Source organism: Dicentrarchus labrax, unplaced genomic scaffold (assembly GCF_905237075.1).
Source record: "Dicentrarchus labrax unplaced genomic scaffold, dlabrax2021, whole genome shotgun sequence".
Classification (NCBI taxonomy): domain Eukaryota; kingdom Metazoa; phylum Chordata; class Actinopteri; family Moronidae; genus Dicentrarchus; species Dicentrarchus labrax.
In genome coordinates this window covers 13213636-13234601 of record NW_026136705.1, presented here as the reverse complement: position 1 = coordinate 13234601, position 20966 = coordinate 13213636, and the positions used below count along the sequence as shown (strand labels likewise).

Below are 20966 nucleotides of genomic sequence, written 5' to 3'. Positions count from 1 at the left end.
TGTAACATTTAAGAGGATCTAATGGCAGAAATAGAATATAAAATTCATATGTATGTTTTCAATGGTGTACAATTACCTTAGAATGAGCAGTTTTTATCAACAGAGGGAAGAGATCCTGGCCGTTGAGGCCATCATGTTGAACTGCCATGTTTCTACAGTAGCCCAGAATGGACAAATAAAACACTGGCTCTAGATAGAGTCTCTTGTGGCCACCGTAGTTTCTCCTACTTGCTTGGAACTGGGGGGTGTGGGAAGGGCATTACTTAACTGTATAACAATCAACAGACCAAATCTGACGTACTGGTAGTTTTTGAGCGAGTTGCTAATGTCAGCAGAGCATTCTTGATGAATATATATAATATAATCCACCATTTACTTGTTTGGTTTGTCATTGTTTGTTATTTAGGCTATATGTTCTCCATACATGAACAAATACAAGTTCATTGCTTGCCTGTTTTAAAATGTTTTGCTCCCTCTTTCACAGTATAATCTCTATTTCATTTTACATCTCTCAGGATTTTCAGCAGCTGAGATAAAAAAGCATTTCACATAATTTATAACCAATAAATGCAACTTGCATGAAAAAGAGTTTGTAATTGGCCATTTCCTGTTTTGTATATATTGATTTAGTTTTGCTAATACTCAACAAATTAAAATTCAGTTTTCAGCTTTATTCTCACCCAATTAAGGCTCAGAGAGGAGAACAGCGTGGTAGCAGTACTTGCTCCTCTGTAATCACCACAGTGAAGTCTCCAACCTGTACACATTGATCTTGTATTGATCTGTGTATGAGAAACTCTGGTTTAACCCAGTTCTCTGTTCTCACTCTCCATTTTCAATCGATATGCTGAGTGAGGGGCAGCAACTGAATGGTCAGAATCTGACACAGATAGAGAAAGAGAGGGAGACAAAGACAAGAAAATAAAAGGCAAGGTTCAGTTACAAGTCCAATGTAGCAATAACAAAAATCTTGGCAAAAGAACAATTCCCCAGCTTTACCATACAGTATGTGTGTGTGTTTGAGATTCCTCTATACTTTGCAATTATGAGGAGGAGGGCAGCCTTACTTCAATCATTCATGAAGACCTCCCTTTACACTCTTTATTCTCGCTGGTTGTGGGAAATGTCAAATATGCTTAGTTTGCCTTTATAGTGCAGCTTTTGTTGTGACAGAATAAGGCTACAAGGAAATGGTTCTCCTCCATCTTAGAACATCAAAAGGTCTTTGAATTGCTTCTGTCGCCAAGAAAGATAAATGTGGTGTTGTCGCGTCTGCCAGTAAAATGTAAAACCATGTGTCAATTCTGTCAGCCTGGGAGAGGCTTTGTAACAAAATTGTTTACTCTTCTTCTTGAATAGCCTGATCACATTTATATTAGCTGCATCATGGTGGTAAAACTACTCTGCATCAGCAAAATGTTACAATGGCTTACAACTACTTTCAGAGTTTTATGAGCAAAGCAGAGCCTCTCCCGTGGCACACTTAATTTTCACATTTATTCCGAGACCATTTCTCATTTAAAACCTAAATGTATGTTTCCCGTTATGGGAATCCTCACAGAATCAATCAAAACAAAGTCAGTTTTCCAGGGTGAATGTTTGCCTCCTGGCAAGCAGATTTAAGCATCTATTTCAGGGAGGAAGGAAAACCAACTGGCGCTTGTAATCAATACATCAAAAAAAAAAAAAAGCCAATCAATTGTAAAATATGCAAGCTTTCTAATTTAATCAGATGTTAAGAACTAATGACATGATGATAAAACAGGTATTGACGATAAACTGTCTGTAAAACCTTACTGTAAACTAGAGCATGTATGATATGATAAAAGACATAGGGTAGAAATCTGACTTGGAATTTTGAGACACAAACCTTTATAAGGAAATATCACACAAACTCACCTTGAAAATAATTTCACAATGTATTGTTATACTGTTTCACCCATGCACGGTACTGTTTTTACTAGACATTTAATATGGATGCAATCATTGTATAAGCATTCAACTGATCTCTACAGACCATTTTAAAATGAATCTGTTTTGAGTTCCAGCTCCTTCATCCTCTTGGAGAACTGTAGCTAACAGAATGAGGATACCGCACTCATTTGCTGCCTGTGTCAACAACATCTTATCATCTATAAGCATGAAAAGTGTTCTGGCAGCTTTTCTGCCTCATTAAGACAAACTGTCACCCTGAATGCAAGCTAAATGAGGTGTCAAATCAGATGCCATTGTTTCATGTAGACGCGTGTACGTAGACAAATAAGAGGATTATACAAACTCCCTTACTCTTTTTGGTATTTATCTTAGCTACTTATTTATGCTAAACAAAAAGCACATAGGATTATTTAATGCTTATATTGCTAGCTTTAGATAAACATGTATGTTTAGTGTTGTTCGAATGTGCGATTTGGCAATACACAACTGCACAGAGTAAAGATGTATAGTGTAATCGAGGTGAAAAATACAAAAAATTAGATGGAAAAAGAGAAAAGGGGAGATTGTATTGATGCCAAAATGAAAGCAAGAATTCACAGTCAGCTATTTTTAGTCAATTCATCTCACCGTCCTAAAAGGACTGTGGATTCCATAGATGCTTTATTTTTATGTCCAGCAGTACACAAAGAAAAACCCTTTATTTCTACCTCTGTCTTAACAAGATACAAAGGAATCCTGCCAATACATACAGCAAGAACAGCAAGTCAGCACTCAAATTTCAAAACCTAAAGAAAACTCTTTCCACATAAAGGTTCATAAATGAGGTAAAAATCTTTGTTGCCATTGGAGTGTGTCTAACTAGCAGCCAGCTGGAGAACTTTTGATCATTTCAGGATAACTGTCCTGTCACAGCTACTGAGGACATACAAAGGAGTTCATCTTTGCTGTTCACACTGTCTAGAGAAATCTGATGACTAGATAGATAAAATATAAATAGATAAATCGAGAAAAGGTTGCCAGATTTAAAAAAAAATTCTTCAGACATAATGTACCTAATTTGCTCCAAGTGTAATACATTTGAATAGATTATTTCTACCACTACAAATACCCCAAACAACTGATTTGAGGAAAATGTATCAGACAGTGGTGTAAATATGCCACTTTTGGATTCACACTGCAATCATTTGGCTATAGAAACACACTTAACTATCATCCTTCCACCCTTAATATCACTGTTTTTTAAATGTTTTAATTAGTGATTTCTAAGAGTTCAAATAGTGGGTCTCCAGGAACCTCAGTCAAAAGCATCCACTTTTTTTAATAGATAGAGCTGAGTTCATGTTTGAGTTAATTTGTGCCATGGGTCCAAATTTAAATTATCACACACTATTGGGGGGATGCACACAGATTTGCGCTGTCAATTTTCTTTTTACACAATTTGAATATTAACTTTCCTAAAAAAATGCTGTTAGTTTTTCTTGACATGACATTAATTACATACTGAACTGATTGGCCAGTTTGTCCTTTTTGAGCTGTTAAAAGATACAGAGGCATAAAGATGAGTAGATAATAGTTTTTATATCGGGCTATACTGCTCCTTTAAATTTGATTTGGCTTTCTATATGTGAAGAAGGCTCTGTAGCTAAAACCAGAATTGTATGTGCTCAAAGCAAAGTATTCACTGTATCATTTAGCGTAAAGGGGTGCCTCTTTTACTGTAAGTGGACTTTAAGACCGAAAAGAAAGTTGTCACAAAGACAGGTGTAGCCAACACGTGCAGTTTTAATTCCTCCAGTCTTTAACTTAAAAATCAGGTTTGTGTTGCTTACTTCCCAGTGGTGCTATTACATTGTTATTTTTGGAAGTTATTGCTTAATCAGTTATTAAATGTGTGCATCTGTTTGCCGGTACTAAACTCTAACTGTGTTTAAATGGCTGTTTCATTAAAACTGGAACTGAGTCTGTCTTTTAAATGGATTAGCAGTGTCATTGCCAAAATGGCAAAGTCACCCTGGAAGAGAACATCTTTTGTTTTGGCTTTTTCACAGTATAATGTCATGTGAAAGTTCCATATGGAAACTTGTGTCAGCAAATGTCTTCTGGGACTTGCAATAATGTAACACATATGATGTCAACTGTCAACTAGACCATGATAATTAGTATGTGTGTAGGCAAAAGGAAAGAGAAGTAATTTAGTATCTATTCCCTATTTCCTATTACAATTCAGACACCTACCCTATGAAGTGCAATCCTGTCTAATTTGATGTATCAGTAACACTGTTTTTGTTGTTGTCATTTGTTTGAGTTCATGTTAGTTATTATACCAGTGTATTTAAATCTGTCAGATCTTGATAGGATTGTTTTGCAGTTTACACCCACATTTATTTATGCTTTTTTTGGGTGGTTTTCTGACTGTTCTCTGGGTTGAGTGCTTTCCTGTAAAACATAAAAAAAAATGTGTGCACTGTATTTGAGTAGTGCATGTGTAGCTGAGAAAAAAAGGGAATAAGAACACTAGCCTACACAAGAATGCCTTAGAAAATTGTTTTTAAACCTTTATTTCTGTTTGGTGTTTCTCCGCTCAGAGATTTCATTTCGCGTGGGTGTGATTGTGGAATTAGTCTTTGATAATAAACTGACTTTCTGCAAACTGCTACTCACGACTGTCAGTATTAATCGTCCATGGGAATCTTTAAAGAATGTCCTTGTAGTCCACGGGCAGGTTTTCCTTTTGAATGTAGTTCAATTAAATGTACAGTCGAGAAAGTCAAATATGTCACACCATGCATATACTGTACGTTACTCGTAGTGACCTACATATGTCAACCCATCAGACTGTTTTTCTATTATTAAAGCTTCTATAATGGATGATATAAGGGATAACTTATTATACTACAGCCCCCTCCCCCCAACTCTACACACATGCACACACACGTACGTGCATAATGAACTGCTTTAAATAGCAACAAAATATGTGTGGAAGAATTATACATAAGGACAGGCTCCCACCTCATTAGGCATAATTTTGGTAGATTATTGCAGACTTGATGATTCTATAATGAAACTGTCAAAAAGATGTACTACTCTTGTGTACTGTATATTTCCTGGCCTTGCTTAACACAACCATCTTCTCTTTTTTCTTTTAGTCTTAGGTCCCAAGGATATCAGTCAGAGGACAATGGACCCAGACAGGGACTCATCAACAATGGACAGAGAGAGCGAAGTCCATGCTGTCACCACTGTCTCACCAATGAACGTCCCCAACCACCAGCCTGTCCTCAAGGGCCTGTTGCTTCATGAGCACCTACTTACACGGGACTTCCAGGGTGACCAGCACTTTTTTAGGAGGGATGGCTCTGTGGCCGCCTATTCCACCATGCCAGGCTCTGTGTCTGCCTCAGATGCAAAAGACCCTGTCACTCAGTTGGTGCCCCACGAGGATGCCCCAGCCTTCTCAGACATTGCCTCTACTGCCACCGTGGCTGCCACCTCCCCACTGACCACATTTTCTCCTACAACACCAAGGCCGCCCATGTCTCTCCCTCAAAAGAAGATATCTAAAGAGAGGACCAGGGGGGAAGACAAGGTAGAACCAACAACAGACTCCCTCACTACTCAAGTGACCCCCAACAATAGAGGTTCAGTCAGTGAAAACAACCCAGTGGCTTCCTTATCCTCGCAGAGAAGTCGGCCTCAAAGTTGGAGTGCTTTTCCCGCAGAGGGAACCCTTGCACCTTCCTCAATGAGGGTGGAGAAAGGGGATGCTAGGGAAACAGCAGTGAAAAACAAAACCAGCCCAGATCATCCACTCCTCAACCCAACTTCAGCATCCAGAGAAGAGGGTACCACCATGACGTCCACAACCGTTACCACAACAACCACCATCACCACCGTGCAAACAGCAGGTAGGGATCTTTGTGGTTTTTCTGACTTTCAATGATGTACTAAGCAGAACATCCAAAAGGCTAAGGGAACTAAATAGCTGCAGCATCCAAATAAGTTTTTCACAGATGAAAATTCAAAGTTGAGACTACCTTCCACCAGAGATTTAACACATCTATCCCAGAGGACAGGAAAATTAAGAATCAGGTCATCAACATCACTGCTTTTATTTGGCATGCTGCACACTGCTATTCATCTCTCCACCAGGGATAACAGAGTTGCTCATGTGTCAAAAACAATCTGATTTTCCCTGATGTGTCCTGCCTGTCCTTTCCACTGGCCACTGAGGGCTGAGGGCCCAGATGAGCAGTGTCGGAGAGGAAATCTGCAGAGATAGTTAGAGGGTTATGGGGCCATGGAGACACAGGTGGGCTGTCAGAGAGATCAGTGGTCCGGGAAAGAGGGAATCACTTGTCTTTTTTACTGTCTCCCACAGAACCATGCAGTCTGAATTTCACTGACCCTGAGGGTAACATCGAAATTCTGCAGCAACTTGACTCTGGAGTGGAGTGTAACTACTTGGTTACGGTCTACCTGGGATATGGCATTGAGGTTCAGGTCAGTGTTTAAGGCTCTCTTTGTTGATGTATGATGTTGTCCCTTCAATTTTTAAACCACAACATGCAACTTCTGGTAAAGTGGTAAAGTTCAAAAATGCATCTTTAAACCTACTCTTGAGGGCAGCAGAAACAGCTGTAAATACAATTTACAATTTTATCACTTCATAAGTGACATGACAAGCAAACAGTTAGTATTTACACACACAGCTAGTACAGTGTAACATTAGCATACATTTGCAGTTCAGTTTCATGCCACCTGACCAAATACTTACTTTAGCGGCTAAATGCTTTAATATGTTGACTAGCTAACACAACCAACTAACAACTTTGTTTGCTGTTTGATGGCCTGCAGGTATCATACAGTGGGTTAATCGTGGTTTTTCACTGCATCTGCCTGCTTTTGGAAATGATGCTGATGAGAGAGACTAAACCAAAACAGAACAGTTGCCGGCCATAAAAAACAAACAAACAAACAAACAAACAAACAAACAAACAAACAAACAAAAACCAAGCTCAGCTAGGAGGAACTGCTGAATTGGGTGATAATTGTCTGTGGGTTTGTCACAATGAGCAATCCAGTTCACAAATCATCACTTGATACATTGTTAATCTAACAATATAGCCATTTTAACAAAAACTGTGCTGTTTGATTCTTAAGAATTTGCCCTGAAAGTAAAAAAAATAAAATAAAATGTTGCAATAAAGGGTTTAATTCAAGAAGTGGAGGGTATTGACATATTTTGGTTTAGTCTTAGCTGTTACAGTACTCACTGGTCTTGTGTGGGTTGATGGAGATAGACAGGCAGCAAATTGCTGGGGTGAGTGGGTGGATGGGGGCACAAGTGATGGGGTCTTTCTCAGGTTGAATGTTTGCTTGGTAAGTCTTTTCACAAAAAGGTTATAAAAATTAACTGTCAGTGTGTGTGTTCCCTGGCATTTGCAATTCCTCAAACGCCTCATTTACCACTGGAGACTTTAAAATGTGTGAGCTTTGTCTTGCTGCCTCTGGAGGGCTAAGATAAGTCTTGACAGAGTATATGTTTGAGAGTGTGTTTTTCTCCAAAAGCTTTCTCTGGGTAACTTAAGTAAATCTGGAAACACACACAGTGTGCACAGCGACACATACCTGCACATGTGCATGCACACACAAGTGTGCATTTCACCACATTTGATGAATAAGCTCTTAACTTCCAATGCTTTTCCAGTGCATTTGGCAGAAAATTTCTTTGGACCTATAATGGGAAAACATATAGACATTTTATCATCATGTCTACCAGGCCTGATAAAGAAACAGGAGGAAGCCATGTGTTTCAGCACCATCATGTGAACAGATGGGTCCACAGTCTCCCTCCCTCGTACAGCTAAACTGATATTGATCTGATGGCAAACTATACAGAAAAATGCTTGGCACGGCTGAATAGAATGAGGAGCCATGGTATCTGTTTCCGGCAGAGACATGAACTAACTGAAGATGGAAAGATAGAAATTTAAGTCAAGTATGTGTCATACCTTCTCATCAGCAATGTGTGAAGCTCCTCTGCCTGGAGGCCTTCCAGGTCCAGGGGTTTTAAAGAAATGAAGGAGATCAGAAAGTATACTTGTGGAAGGAGCAGTGTGCACAGAAAATGTTATGTTCTCAACAATTCACAACCTCCTGACTCACCTGTGTTTAATTCCTACAGCAAGCCGTCACAGTTGGATACACATTTAGCTGTTGTCTCATGGGATTTACCTATTTGATAGAACTTTATCCAACACATGTATGCACACACATTCATAGGCAGAAATATGCAGATAAACCAGGTTTTTAAATATGAAATTATTCCACCTTTCTGAGATTCAGAGCTAAGGGTGGCTAATAATCTGCTGCATTCCATCTACTATCCTCTGTCCTTTTTCGGTCAACCACCCAATATAATAATCTTTTGCCATTTTACGTCAGTTCACACTAGAGAGTGACAGGAAACATTAATAGAAAATAATTGTGTAAAAAAATAAGTGCAACAAGGGTCACTAGCAGATTTTCAATCAGATCATCTACTTGGAAGCCTCCACCTTTTTTATTGTTTATTTTTCTGTATCGATTATTGCACCAGCAAGGAAGCCAGGCAAGTCAACATGTTAAGACGGTGATATACAATACTAGCTCATATTTGGAAAAAATGAATCACTGTACTGGAGACGGTACACAAGAGATACCAATGCTGATATCTATCTATCCGGTTGTCATTTGTCTGCACACAGATAGCTCTGTGAATATGGGTTGTGTTCAGGTCTTCACCTTCCATGAGATTTTTTTACATTTATATTTTGAATAAAAATCAAAACTTTAAAAATGATATAGTGTATATAGTACTGTATATTTATACTAGGGGACCCTAGTTGGGGTCAGGACCCCCAGGTTGCGAACCAATGCTTTAAAACATAGATTCAATAGGAAAAGAGATAAAATGAACTGTTGTTGTAGTGACTACATTGATTGCTTCCACTTTTCTGATGAGCTTATTTTGTCATCGTCTTGTCCTCTGCAGGGATGACAGACGTTCCCCTGCCATTTCTCTGGTCCGCTTATTGACAGTTTGCCGATTTGTGGCCATAGAGGTTTTTTTCGGATATTTGTTGGAAACACTGAAATATACAACTTACTGTGCCAAACATTAACATGGGAAAAAATGCTTATGCTCCACACTTCAGAGCGGAGGAGCCGTAGGAGGGACATTATGGTGGAAGTGCATGTTCTTATTTTGGCAGCCAGCCTCCGTTATGGAAGAGAGTCATCATTATAACAGACAGACCAGCAGTTTGCAAGGGCAAAGGAAGAAAATTAGGTGAAAGAAAAACCCTGAAGGACAGATGCAGTGGCTGTATAATAAATATTTATGTAGAGACACACATATGGGAACATTGTCTGTCATTTCACTCAGACCCCTCTAATTTCCACCAGTATTCAAAAATAGAGAGATTGGTAGAGAATAAATAAGCAAGATCAGACCTTTTCTGTGTTTAGTGAATACTGGCAGCTTGCAAAAGAGGGAGGATGAAAAATGTATCAGGAGAATTTACTGCCCTCAGCCTGACTGTTCAACCTCTCTGCCACAGCTAACGGCATATAATGCATTGCCCCATCTGGTGATTCTGGCCACATTACAATTTATTTGCAGAATAATTGCACAAATATTAGGAGGCTGTAACAACAACTTTCAGTTTACATATAAACTAATAGTGTAATAAATGCGGAAAGTATATTTTACAAAAGGTGTTGTACTTTAGTGTCTGCACATGAGTAAATAATAAATGTATGCAAGGTGTTTGAACAGGTAGAATGTTATAATTAGATAGATTTGTGTGTGACATTCCTAGATTTTATATTAAGTTTAGCAGTGATGAATAACTTTATAAAGTCAAAGCAGGTTTCTGTATTATGGAGGAAAGTTTTGCTTTCATGTCCTTGAAATAAACTGTTGGCAGTTTTATATACACAATATGAAGAATCAATCTTACCACTTACATTGTGTGATGAATTATTATTTTAGAAAATAGGCATATTCAGTTTGTATATAAACTATAGTTTTCTATTTCATGATCATGTCAAAACAGCTGTGTCACTCAATTTGAGATCATTTTAGATATGTTTTCCTATGAATTAAGACTGATGTAGATCGTGTAGTTTACATGTGGTAGTTAGACCCTCTCTCCATATATGTGGAAATGGAAGTCTTTACCGGTGAATTGGCAATATCTTAAGCACACTTATTTCTGTCCTTTATATCCGTCTCCTCCTCTTCTTCGCAGTCGCTTTGGCAATAAGGTTTAAGGAGAGGACAGATGGAGGTTTTCCAGAACTGGGCTGTGGCATTAAAGTGCTTAAAATCTGTTTTGGAGCTTTTTTTATTTGATCAAATAAATCCGCTGGGTTAGCTAGCTATCAGCTCTTTCCAGGCCATCTGTCCCGCTCTGATTTCTCCGTCTCCTCTGCTCACTGATCTACCTGCCTGGGTCTCAAGGAGTTACCATCTGAGGGGCTCTGCACACGTTGTCCCAGCTCTGTTTCATGGTGGCCACATCTCTGCACTCGTGCTAAAAGAGAATGTTTTGTGTGGGGAGGACTGAGAGTGGTTGATACATTTCAGGGGTTAGGAGCCCAGACGTAGCCAATTTCTCCCACTGCCTCAAAGGCTGATTGGGGGAGTGCTTCCATTTTCTGACAGGTTTAAAGCAGCATCATTCAAGGAGATGGTAAGGGAGGATTTTGAGGTCAATACTGTATAACTCTTTTTTTCCTCTTCTCCATCCCTCTTACAACTCTTTCATTCTCTTTTTCCTTTTCTGTCCTGCTCTCATTTATCAGTTTTTCTATTCTGCCTGCTCCGCTTCCCAGAACCAGAGGATAAATTAACAGAACACACGACTGAATTAACACAACTATAGCTAGGCTATATTCATTTTTGTTGAAAAAAAAAAATGAGAGTCAACTGTTAAAGGAGGATTTCTGTGATAAGGAAATATAATATTGTAACAAAGATGGTGTATGAAATTAGAAGAGGTGATTTGAGGTGAAAGCCAAGCTGGTATAGTTAGATTTTAAAATGTCCATCAACTGGAAGAGAACACAGAGAAACTTTTTCTTTGTTTATTTGGTTAATTAAAGCTTATAAATATGAAACAAAGGCCTTGAGTCTCGGTGGGGAAAATTACAGCTTCCAAGTTTTTCACTCTCAAATGAGTGAATATTGTTTCAGACAATTCCAAACAAAGCAAAATAAAACCAAAACATCTAATCAGCTCAAGCCTGCATGTGCTAATGATCTACATCTCAGGTGGGGATAAAACACTGTTGAGGTGGATCATCAGTGAAATGCACCTTTAAGAATTGAGATGTTACAAAGCATGCCAAATGTTTATAGCTAACCCTGACTTGAGGGTTAACGATTGGTATTTGATGCTGCCTCGGCGACCACGCTCCTCTGACTCCAATCAATAGTCATGTTAATAAGCAGCACCAACACTTGACACACAGCCTCCTCTCAGTGCTGGGTGAATTGCTGTATTGATTCCAGCACTCTCATTTTAATTCCAGTATTTCTTACCAAATAAGCAAAATGCACATGGCATTGACCCTGGCCGAGTGTGGCTGATGAAGGAGGGAATAAAATTTGTTTTGTTGGTGTTCAGTGACCGCTAGCGCTCTCATCAGATAGAAGGGCCACAAGAAAGTGTTATGAAATTTCCACCGGTCTCGACACTTTTGTAAAAGCAAAACTTCCCCTTTAATAAAAACATGTAATCCTTTTTCCACACCTTTGACATACTAGAAAGAGGTGTTTTAACAAAGTAATGCGAAAGTTTTGGTCATTCTGTAAATCCGCTCTGCAGCAGCACAGATTAAACCACACGTAGCAGATATGTCCCAGAGAAACTGAGCCTGACTCAGTAATGGAGGCCACGATGGGCTTGCTGCCTTTAATCAACTTGAGATGAGGCAGAAGGAAGCCTTCATCATGTTGTGCCTTGAGGGAGTAGGGCAGGACATAAAGAAGGCCAGTTTGATCTTGATGAGCTTTTTAGGGTGTCAGGGCTTTGCCGAGATGAGTTTTCATGGGGCCCAGCAATCCCGAGAGGAATGCTTTCAGGTGACACTAATTGCTCCTCCACCCTGCTAGCTGTCATAAAAGGGAGAAGACTCTGTCTGGCAGAAGGCTATGTTCTCTCCAACTCTTTCAGTGTCATGATGAGAATGGGAGAGTAAAGATTCGTTCTGGAAAATATGAAGAGTAATCAGCAATGCATGAATTTAAATCTATGCAAAAATGCACACTGCAGCAAATAAATGGATATGTCATGGCCCAAGAGGCACCTCAGACAGTGAGGATGATTTTTTAAAAAGCAGTGTGTTTCGTTCAAATGCTGAGGGTCTTAATGTGTGCCTTATTGTAAGATTCTGGAAGAAAAAACAATACAAAAGAAATAATATTTGAGAAGATGTTCACTATGTGGTGGGGACATTTGGTAATCTGTGGAGCATAAAATGGGCTATCGTAGGTGTGACATAAATTAGTATTGTATTCAGCCACTGGCTCCGGCACATTCTCATTAACATTCAGCTTCTGCTGATTGGTAAGGACCCATTGTTTTAGACAGCAGAGCAAATACGAAATGGCCTTGGCTTTTTATTTATAGAGGTGAATGTTCAATTAAGATAACGTTTTTCATATGATGAGCACTGGAAGAATTATTTTTTTGTATGAATTTATCAGGAGATACACAAAAACACCAACTGGATATAATGTACCAAGATTATTCAAATGTGAGCCTTAGATACAGGGCGATGAGGTAGGTACGCTACCAGTGTGCTCCACTGCATAAGCCAGTGGGTTTTTATCATAGTAATGATGACACTGCAGCTGGTGAGTCCAATGGCTGTTGATTTATTGCCCCCAGCAGCAGGGTCATTTAATTTCCATGTATAGTGGGATCATTTTGATTACATACTGCTCATTTCTGCATCAGCAATGGCTCCTGTGAGTCAGTGTAAATGTTCATTGCAGAGCACCACCAGATGTTTTCAACAGTAAATTATCAGTTAGAGGCAGCCTCTGCAGACAGTTAACTCACACTGTGTGCTTACGGATAAATTAATAAACGAGTGAATAAAGATTGCAAGATTGTGTAAAAAGTCCAGTTTGTTTGACAGATTGTGTATTTTTTCATGCCCAAACTGCATTTTGAGTGTTTTTTTTTCTTCCTTTTTTAAGTAGACATTATCCCTAATTGCATGAAACCGATTATTTAGTTTATCTCCTATTTGGAACTAACTGTCAGATTCCAGTGGTGACTCTATAGTTACAGATTAAAAGCCATGCCAGGCTGCTTTCTGTTTGGATGCGATAAGATGGATCTTCACTTCTTCACACTGTTCACTCAGATAGTTTAACACTGCGGCACACTGGAAGCTCCCTGTCCGACAAAGGTCATGGTAAACACAGAAAGATCAAGGTATTCAATCCTGCAAATGTTGTTATCCTTTGAAACATTTATTTTAGAGAATTTTCCCCATCTTTTGGATTCCGAGTGCAGTCCTAGTCTGTCGATTGCACCATGGCCTTGCAGGATGGTCTGCTCATTATAGTGGTTTGATTGAAAAGACTGGCTAGAGGAGAGAGATGACCCTCTCTCCTGTAGTCCTCTCATTTTGATTGGTCCCTGGAAATATTTTATTGGAACAGTTGGGGGGGGGAGAGAAACACTTGGCGTCAAAGAGCACCTACCCAAAGGATAGTCTTATATTTCTTGCATGGTTTAGAGCTTTCTTTTCATAAACTGTATTAAAAAAAAAACACCAAAGGACATTCTTTCTTCTCTGAACACAATTCTCAAAATGGAACCGCACAATGTTTAGACAGCATCCTCTGATAATGTTGTGGTTGGTGCAGAAGTGTGCTTGGTCAGCCAAATCCCCAGTCCCACAAATGTGTCTGCTGAGGCAGAGATTCCAGCAAGAAGTTACAATAAGCCTGCTCTCATTACAGTCCACAGGAACACACGTGTGTGTGTGTGCATACGTGCACAAACGTACATGTGTGTGTGAGACAGTGAGAAAGAAGTCCCTCTGGGCATTTGGCTGCAGCACTGGTGAAGATAAGGCAGTCTGATGTCTCCTGACATGGCCAATGATTCATAATTGAGGTAGGACAGCTGTTGCTGGCTGCACTGACAGGTCCCAGGGTGGATGACAGATGATAGGGCGCTCCTGGGCCAAACTATCCATCAGTCCAAATGTTCACTGTCCACTATCGGCTCACCTGTCCTTCATGAGCCTCCCTGGTATATGTTAACCAAGTGGCCACAGACAGAACCACATCTGTTTGACCTCCCTGAATACCAAAGTGCGTACCATACAGTGGATGGACACAACACCGTAAACACCTGCCCAGTGTGGTGTTACTAAATAACAAATAGACTTTATAGAGGTCTTTATAAGTTCAAGATCATTTTCTACAATCAGCATTCTGATGAACATCAGTTCATGAGTGAATAATAATCAAAATCAAGATTTAAAATAGTCAAAATGTTTTGTAATCTTTTCATAACCAACAGGAATACTGCAACTTTGTCACAAAATGTTTTGGTGAAACAGTTAGGGCAACAGTCTTGTATTTTCTTAATTCTTTTTCTTGGAAATCACTTTAAACTTTATTCAAAGGGGTGTACAGATAAATAATTACTAAATAAAAGCAATCACACAGTCATATTAATGATTAAGGGGACTCAAACACGAGCAGTCTGATGTCAATGGGTAAAATATTCCAATGGCCTGGGACTATATCTTCACAGTCCTGGTTGCCCTTGGTTACTAGCTGACTAGCTGAGCCCCATCCATCAATCTACAGTGACACAATGAAAGGAGTCAGCAAATCTGATATATATATATTTATATGTGTGTGTGTGTGTGTAGCAAAGCAATTTAATGCTTTGAAAGTCAGCAATAAAATGTGAAAATCAATGGCGAACAGGGAGCCAACATAAGTTGGCTAGTACAGAAGTAATATGTCTATATTTTTTGGTGCCAGTTATAATTCTAGCAGCAATGTTCTGCACCAATTGGAGTCAGTGGAGGAAGCCTTGACTGATACCAGCCTAAAGTGCATTAAAGTAGTCCAGGCGGGAAAAAATAAAAGTATATACAACAAGCAGTACACAACATGAAAAATTATTTTCTTGAGTTGAAAAAAACCCCACATGAATGGAAAAAATAACATCATGATTTCTAGCAATCCCAATACAGTAGGCACATCTGTATAAATATTTCTTTTGACTATTCCATTAATGCATTTAGATTAATTAAAAACAGAAGAAAGAAAAAAGACAACTTGTTTTTATTGCTTTGTTTACATCAAGAATAAAGTCCAATTTAAATGGTTTTTTTCCCCTATAACTTCTTCAGTTCTTTAATACTACATTACTACAGACATTATTTGCAGAGTACATTTTAAATTTCTTCTTTTAATTCATATTGTATTGTTTTCAAATTATAGACAGACGACCATCTTTGGAGCAACTAGGGGTGGGTGAACTGAGCTAGGATAAAAGGCTTTCCACCAGTTCCACGGAGGGCTTTAGCGAGATGCACATTTGATTTCTGGCCTGATTTTTGGAGAGATGGTTGATTGAAAAATGTATGAACCATGGTGGAATATCATCTAATTGACTCATCAGCTTAACATAATGGTGGAAGCAACAGTAACACCTAACAGGATAATGATTTTAGAATTAAATTGTGAGATTTGATAGCATCTATTTTATTACTAACATGTATTGATTAAAATTTCCTGTTTCTTGAAAATGTTGAAATTTTGAAAAGCTACATTATATGAGACCCCAATGTAAACAATCTACATTTGATCAAAATATAATCAATTATGGATGCAATTTAGAATTGAGTCTCCATGGTTGTCTGAATTTGTCAGACGATTGAGCCACAAAGTGAAACTGCAATTCCACATTGTCTGCATTTCGGTCTTATGAATATATAAGTATGAATGTTAAATTGAGGGAGAATTACTGTACTGCTCTGTGGAGTGAATTAGGAAGTTATAAGATTACCAAGTAGGCGAAATAACCCGATTTGCAAAACATCCAAGCCCTCCATATTAACTCAGAGAAAAAAGGCTGAAGTAAAAAAAAAAAAAACGTACTGTGCCTAAGGCTTTGTCATTGCCGTTGCCCTTGAGAAACAGGGATTCTAAAATCATGTGACATTTCCTTTATTACTCACTGTGACACTGCTGTTTAAGGGGCCTGCAACAACTAAACTACCTAAACTACAATGACAAGATGCACAATTTTGTATTAAAACACACACACAAACACACACACACACACACACAAAAGAAATATCTGATGTCTGGCTATATATAATATCTACTGTTTGCTCTCTGTGTTCTCAGTTTGTCTTAAAACCTCTGGAGTGGTGTTGCGTTAAATTCTGCTTGTGATAAAAATCTAATCAATCAATGTGGCTGACCTCATGGATCATTCAGGAAGAAGTCACCTCTAAGCTCAGTCTCAGAGTGTCCATTAGCCTCTCTGTGCTCATTGTCAGCTCCCCTCGACTGAGTGACAGTTAGTCAACCCGACCAAATTCATTTTCCTGTCTCTGTTGTGCAGTGTGCTCATCCTGCCCACTGTCTCAGCTTTTCCAGGCTGTTGCACTAACACTCCTGCACACATATTACCTCAGGGACATCAGCCTATGGAGGGCAACCCTTTTTCTGCCTCATGGCATACCTGAGACCTGAGCCCATTGCCTATGACAGCAGTAGCTTTCAGAACATGTTATGAATTTCACTGAGAGCTTGGGATAGATGTGGTTGAATTAGCTTTGATGGTGCACTTATCTTTCAAGACAGGAGCTGGGTCCAGCAAGCACAGAACAGCAACATTTAATCTGTATGATAATCCTAAATTTTAGCTATTTTAATGTCATTTTGAGTTTTAGTAATCTTTAACATCATATCACTCAGAATGATTATTATTATTATTATTATTATTATTATTATTAGCTTTAATAAAAGTGTATCATACCCCAACACTATTTAAGACATGCCACAAGGGAAGGTGACATATTTTTATTTTTATCATACAGAATAATAACCACGACCTGTTGTTGGATTAACATACCTCTTCCCTAGTTCTGTGGGGAATGAATCAGATGTTGCTCCAGAATGTGTCAGTACTCCATTATCCAGACAGTTTAACTACATGCAATCCTCCAGAGGTTCCCTCACCAGATTTAGCTGCAGATGCTGTTCAAACCTGTTGAAGACATAAAGCACTGCTGTCAGAGTGGCTTACGGGCACACGGAGAACACAGGAAGAGGATGAGTCAATCGTGCAGCAAAACACGAGTGGAATGACCCAGGCAGATTCTACAATTACTCAAAAACATGTCTACAATCCGAGAGCAGGTTAACAAAGAAATGACGAAACCAAACATATCCCTGCGCAACTGTGATAGACAACTGAGCAAAGTAACACAGCGGGTGACCCATTTTTTAAGAACAACTTTGTTAGACTACTTTAAATGGGAACAACAGTAGCGGCGCTGAATAAAGATCCCATCTGGTGTGAACTGAGACCTCATAAGTCAGCAGTGTGTCACCGGTTTTGTGTGCAATGTGATTTTTTTATGTTCAGTGTTGGTCTAGTTATAAGTAAAAATGAACTTTGTCTGTTGGTCTTTTCAAATACTGCACATAAATAAATGTGCTCACTCAGAATAAATGTGCTCATTCTAAAATATCTAAAAATATCATGCACTGACTGTTAGCTTTGATAATTATTTGTGCAATGTGATACTCTGTAAAGACCCCTTTGAAAAGGGTAAGCCAGTCAGTGAACCACATGCTACCATGAGATCATGCATGATGTGCAAAAATGCAGCAATAAAGGCCTATGTGTAATCATATGGCACGGTCTCTTTTTTTTTTAGGTGCTAAATGTGAGTGTGTTGGAGGGGGAGCAGGTGACAGTGGAGGATACAGGTGGCCGAGAACCATTCATCCTTGCCAATGAGTCAGTCTTGATGAGGGGCCTTGTACTACGCAGCTGGAGCAACCAGATCTCCATCCGATTTCGTAGCGACCAACAGCACAACTCCGGGTTCGTCCTGCTGCACTACCAAGGTGAGCCACTACCATGCCAGCTACATTGTCAGATTGTTCAAACTGTGCATCAGTCCAACAACTGCTCAGCTTAGTCTCACAATGCATTCAAATTGTATGTACAAAGAAAAAACTAACTTGTACCAGCCTTTATGCTGCCATCACTTTTATTTACAGAAATGGAAGAGATTCTTCTTCTTTGCTTCTTATCATGTTGCAGCTATCACCCAACAAAGATAGGGAGGGAACAACTGTCATTGTAGAAATGTACTCTTGTGCTCAGTTCACATAAAAAAAGTATTAACAAGGTCTATTTTCGTATAAAATGCTCTGTTCCAAAACATTGCCTGTTGGGTGGATATTGTTTTTTTTCCCACACTTGTCAGTCAGATGTCCATGGCAGGAGGGAATATAACTTGCGGTTCATATAAAAACATTAAATGGTTTTGTGAGTGCTGAATTCCATCGGCCTTTGCAGAGATTAAAACAATACTGAATGAAATGTGGTCAAATAAGAACATGGACACACAGGGTGTAACAGCAGCAAAATCTGTCAGCAGAGATAGTTACTGTATGTTGTCGGTGAATATGACGGCCCATAAATATCTCCCCCTTCCTCTCTCGCTTGTTTTGTGCCTGACATTGATCTTCCATGTCCGCAACAATGTCTGTTTATCTTAGCAATCACACAAAGTGGCCACCAATTACATGCCCCATCGATTTGAGTTGATGGTGGAAGCTAGTGGACAAAACATTCATTCCACCACATTATTGTAGTGCTTTCATCAGCTCGAAAATGAAAGCGACCATCAAAACAGTGCTGCTGACGTGAGATAAATCAGCCCATCGCTGTTGGATATGCGAATACGGGTGTGTGGTCAGGCTGAATGATGACAGCGAGGGGTCAGTACAGATTATACAGGGTGATGCATAGATGGGGACAGATATTTACAAATGGTTGAAATATATTACACTGTCAGTTGGCGTACTTTTCTACTTCACTTTTCTTTGCATTTCAGTAAATCTTGTTTCTCTCTTTCGCTCTGATTTTGTGTGATTTACTGATGAATATAGATGGACATCCTGAACTATATATTATATATATGACATTTGTATCAATACAAATACCTATTTATCGATCCATTCCACAATAAGTGTTAGATAAACCCAATGGTCACACTGCACCTGGTCATAAGAGGTGTCTACAGACACACTTGGTGGCGGCACTATACAAGATGCTGATGCCCATAATATTATTTATTGAAACTGCTGGCTGCTGCTTATTTTGTGACCCATGTGACATTTGCTCACATGGGTCACAAAAGTAAGAAGAACATGAATAATCAAGTGATTTCTTATAATCCATGCAAACATTTGATCTTTAATAAGATTATAACCTGGATAAGACTCATAGCAGGTTTGTCCTTCACACCAGTCACATACTTGTTAATCAGTTAAAGAAAATATGAAATGATAAAATCTGTACTGATCTTAAACCTGGATATTTATGAATAATATAGCCTACTGTAAGTAGAAAGGACAGAAACTGTCATTTGTTGGATATTGAGTGACCAGGTTTCTTATGTTGTATGTCATATCAAAAATATGAATAGAACCAGGATAAGGTTCATATCAGGGACAATAATAGTAAATCTACCCTGATAATTGACTATGTGTTGTTTACAGCACAGAGTAGAAGTTAAGCAAAGCTAAAAAAATCAAACTCCATTATCATTAAATAATTATAAAAATATCAACCCTCTCAGGGGTGCCTGTGGATGTCTGATCCAGGGCAGTGTCTAGCTTCATTCTCAATACTTTTAATTAGTTTGTTTCAAAACAATTTATTTGATATAAAGCGGGCTTCATCTTAACATTGATGATTGATATCTGTCTGTCTGTCTGACACAACAGTAGATATTCCAGGGCACTTTATGATATCAGTTGTTATGACCCTATAAAACCCTTATGAAACACTGTCACATAGACAACTTAGGTAACTCTGTATTGTAATTGTTTGGTATATAAAATCCCTGCTGTCAGATGTGTGGCATTACCTGTCCACCAACATCCTATTTGGTTTAGAAGACAATCTGACAAATTGTGTTTATTTAGTTACTAATGAGAAAAAATGCAAAGAGCAGATTTATAGAAGACTAGGCATATTGGATACACAGAAGATATTTCAATTTGTGTTCCTCTCCTTGGTAAGCAGAGTATCACCTTGTCCTTTATAATGGGCTGTGAGAAATGTGATTGGACAAGCGTGGAGAAGGAGACAGAACTGTGGAGAGATGGATCTCAGCTCAGGGTAATTAATATCTGCATAGCGTTGGCTCTGCCTGCGATGGCAGACTGATGGATGCCTCTATAACATCAGCGGTGAGCTTGAAACTTGGAACATGACTATGAGTGTGTTTTACTATTGATATGTATAGGAGTGTGGGACAGGAGAGGGGCATTCCATTTTCCTTGTACATTCTTATTCTTATCTTTTCCTCAGTACACATGCATTATGCGCATATCCTCATCTACATAGAACATCCATTGTTCATTCAAATCAAATCAATTGTATTTATAAAACAACCCCAAGTGCTATACAGACCAGAGCAGGTAGAGGAAACCATAATTAAGAAAAACATAATTTAAAAGAAATACAGACATTAAAAAAAGTCACACCACACAGGAACGCAGGACAGCCAGAAGCCAGCAGACCTGAGAGACCTGGATGTAGAATAACAGGGTTAGGGGGTCTGCAATATAGTAGGGAGCCAGCCTACGAAGAGATTTATAGACATATAGGAAAACCTTAAAATCAATTCTGAACTGTACTGGCAGTCAGTGGAGAGAGGCCAGAATAGGCCTAATA

At 38.9% G+C, this 20966-nt stretch overlaps 1 protein-coding gene across 6 annotated transcripts in view; it reads left to right on the top strand.

The window, feature by feature from the left end:
• The window catches only part of LOC127364444 (seizure protein 6 homolog), an 88934-nt gene that overhangs the window by 42801 nt on the left and 25167 nt on the right, over window positions 1–20966 (top strand). For all 6 annotated transcript variants that reach the window (XR_007885025.1, XR_007885026.1, XM_051402004.1 and 3 more), the window contains exons 2-4: window positions 5082–5840; window positions 6314–6435; window positions 17926–18118. Coding sequence is in view for 4 of the 6 variants with exons in the window: in XM_051402004.1 (XP_051257964.1) it covers window positions 5082–5840; window positions 6314–6435; window positions 17926–18118 (1074 nt within the window). In the remaining 2 variants the exon portion in view is untranslated. The remainder of the gene's footprint in view (window positions 1–5081; window positions 5841–6313; window positions 6436–17925; window positions 18119–20966) is intronic.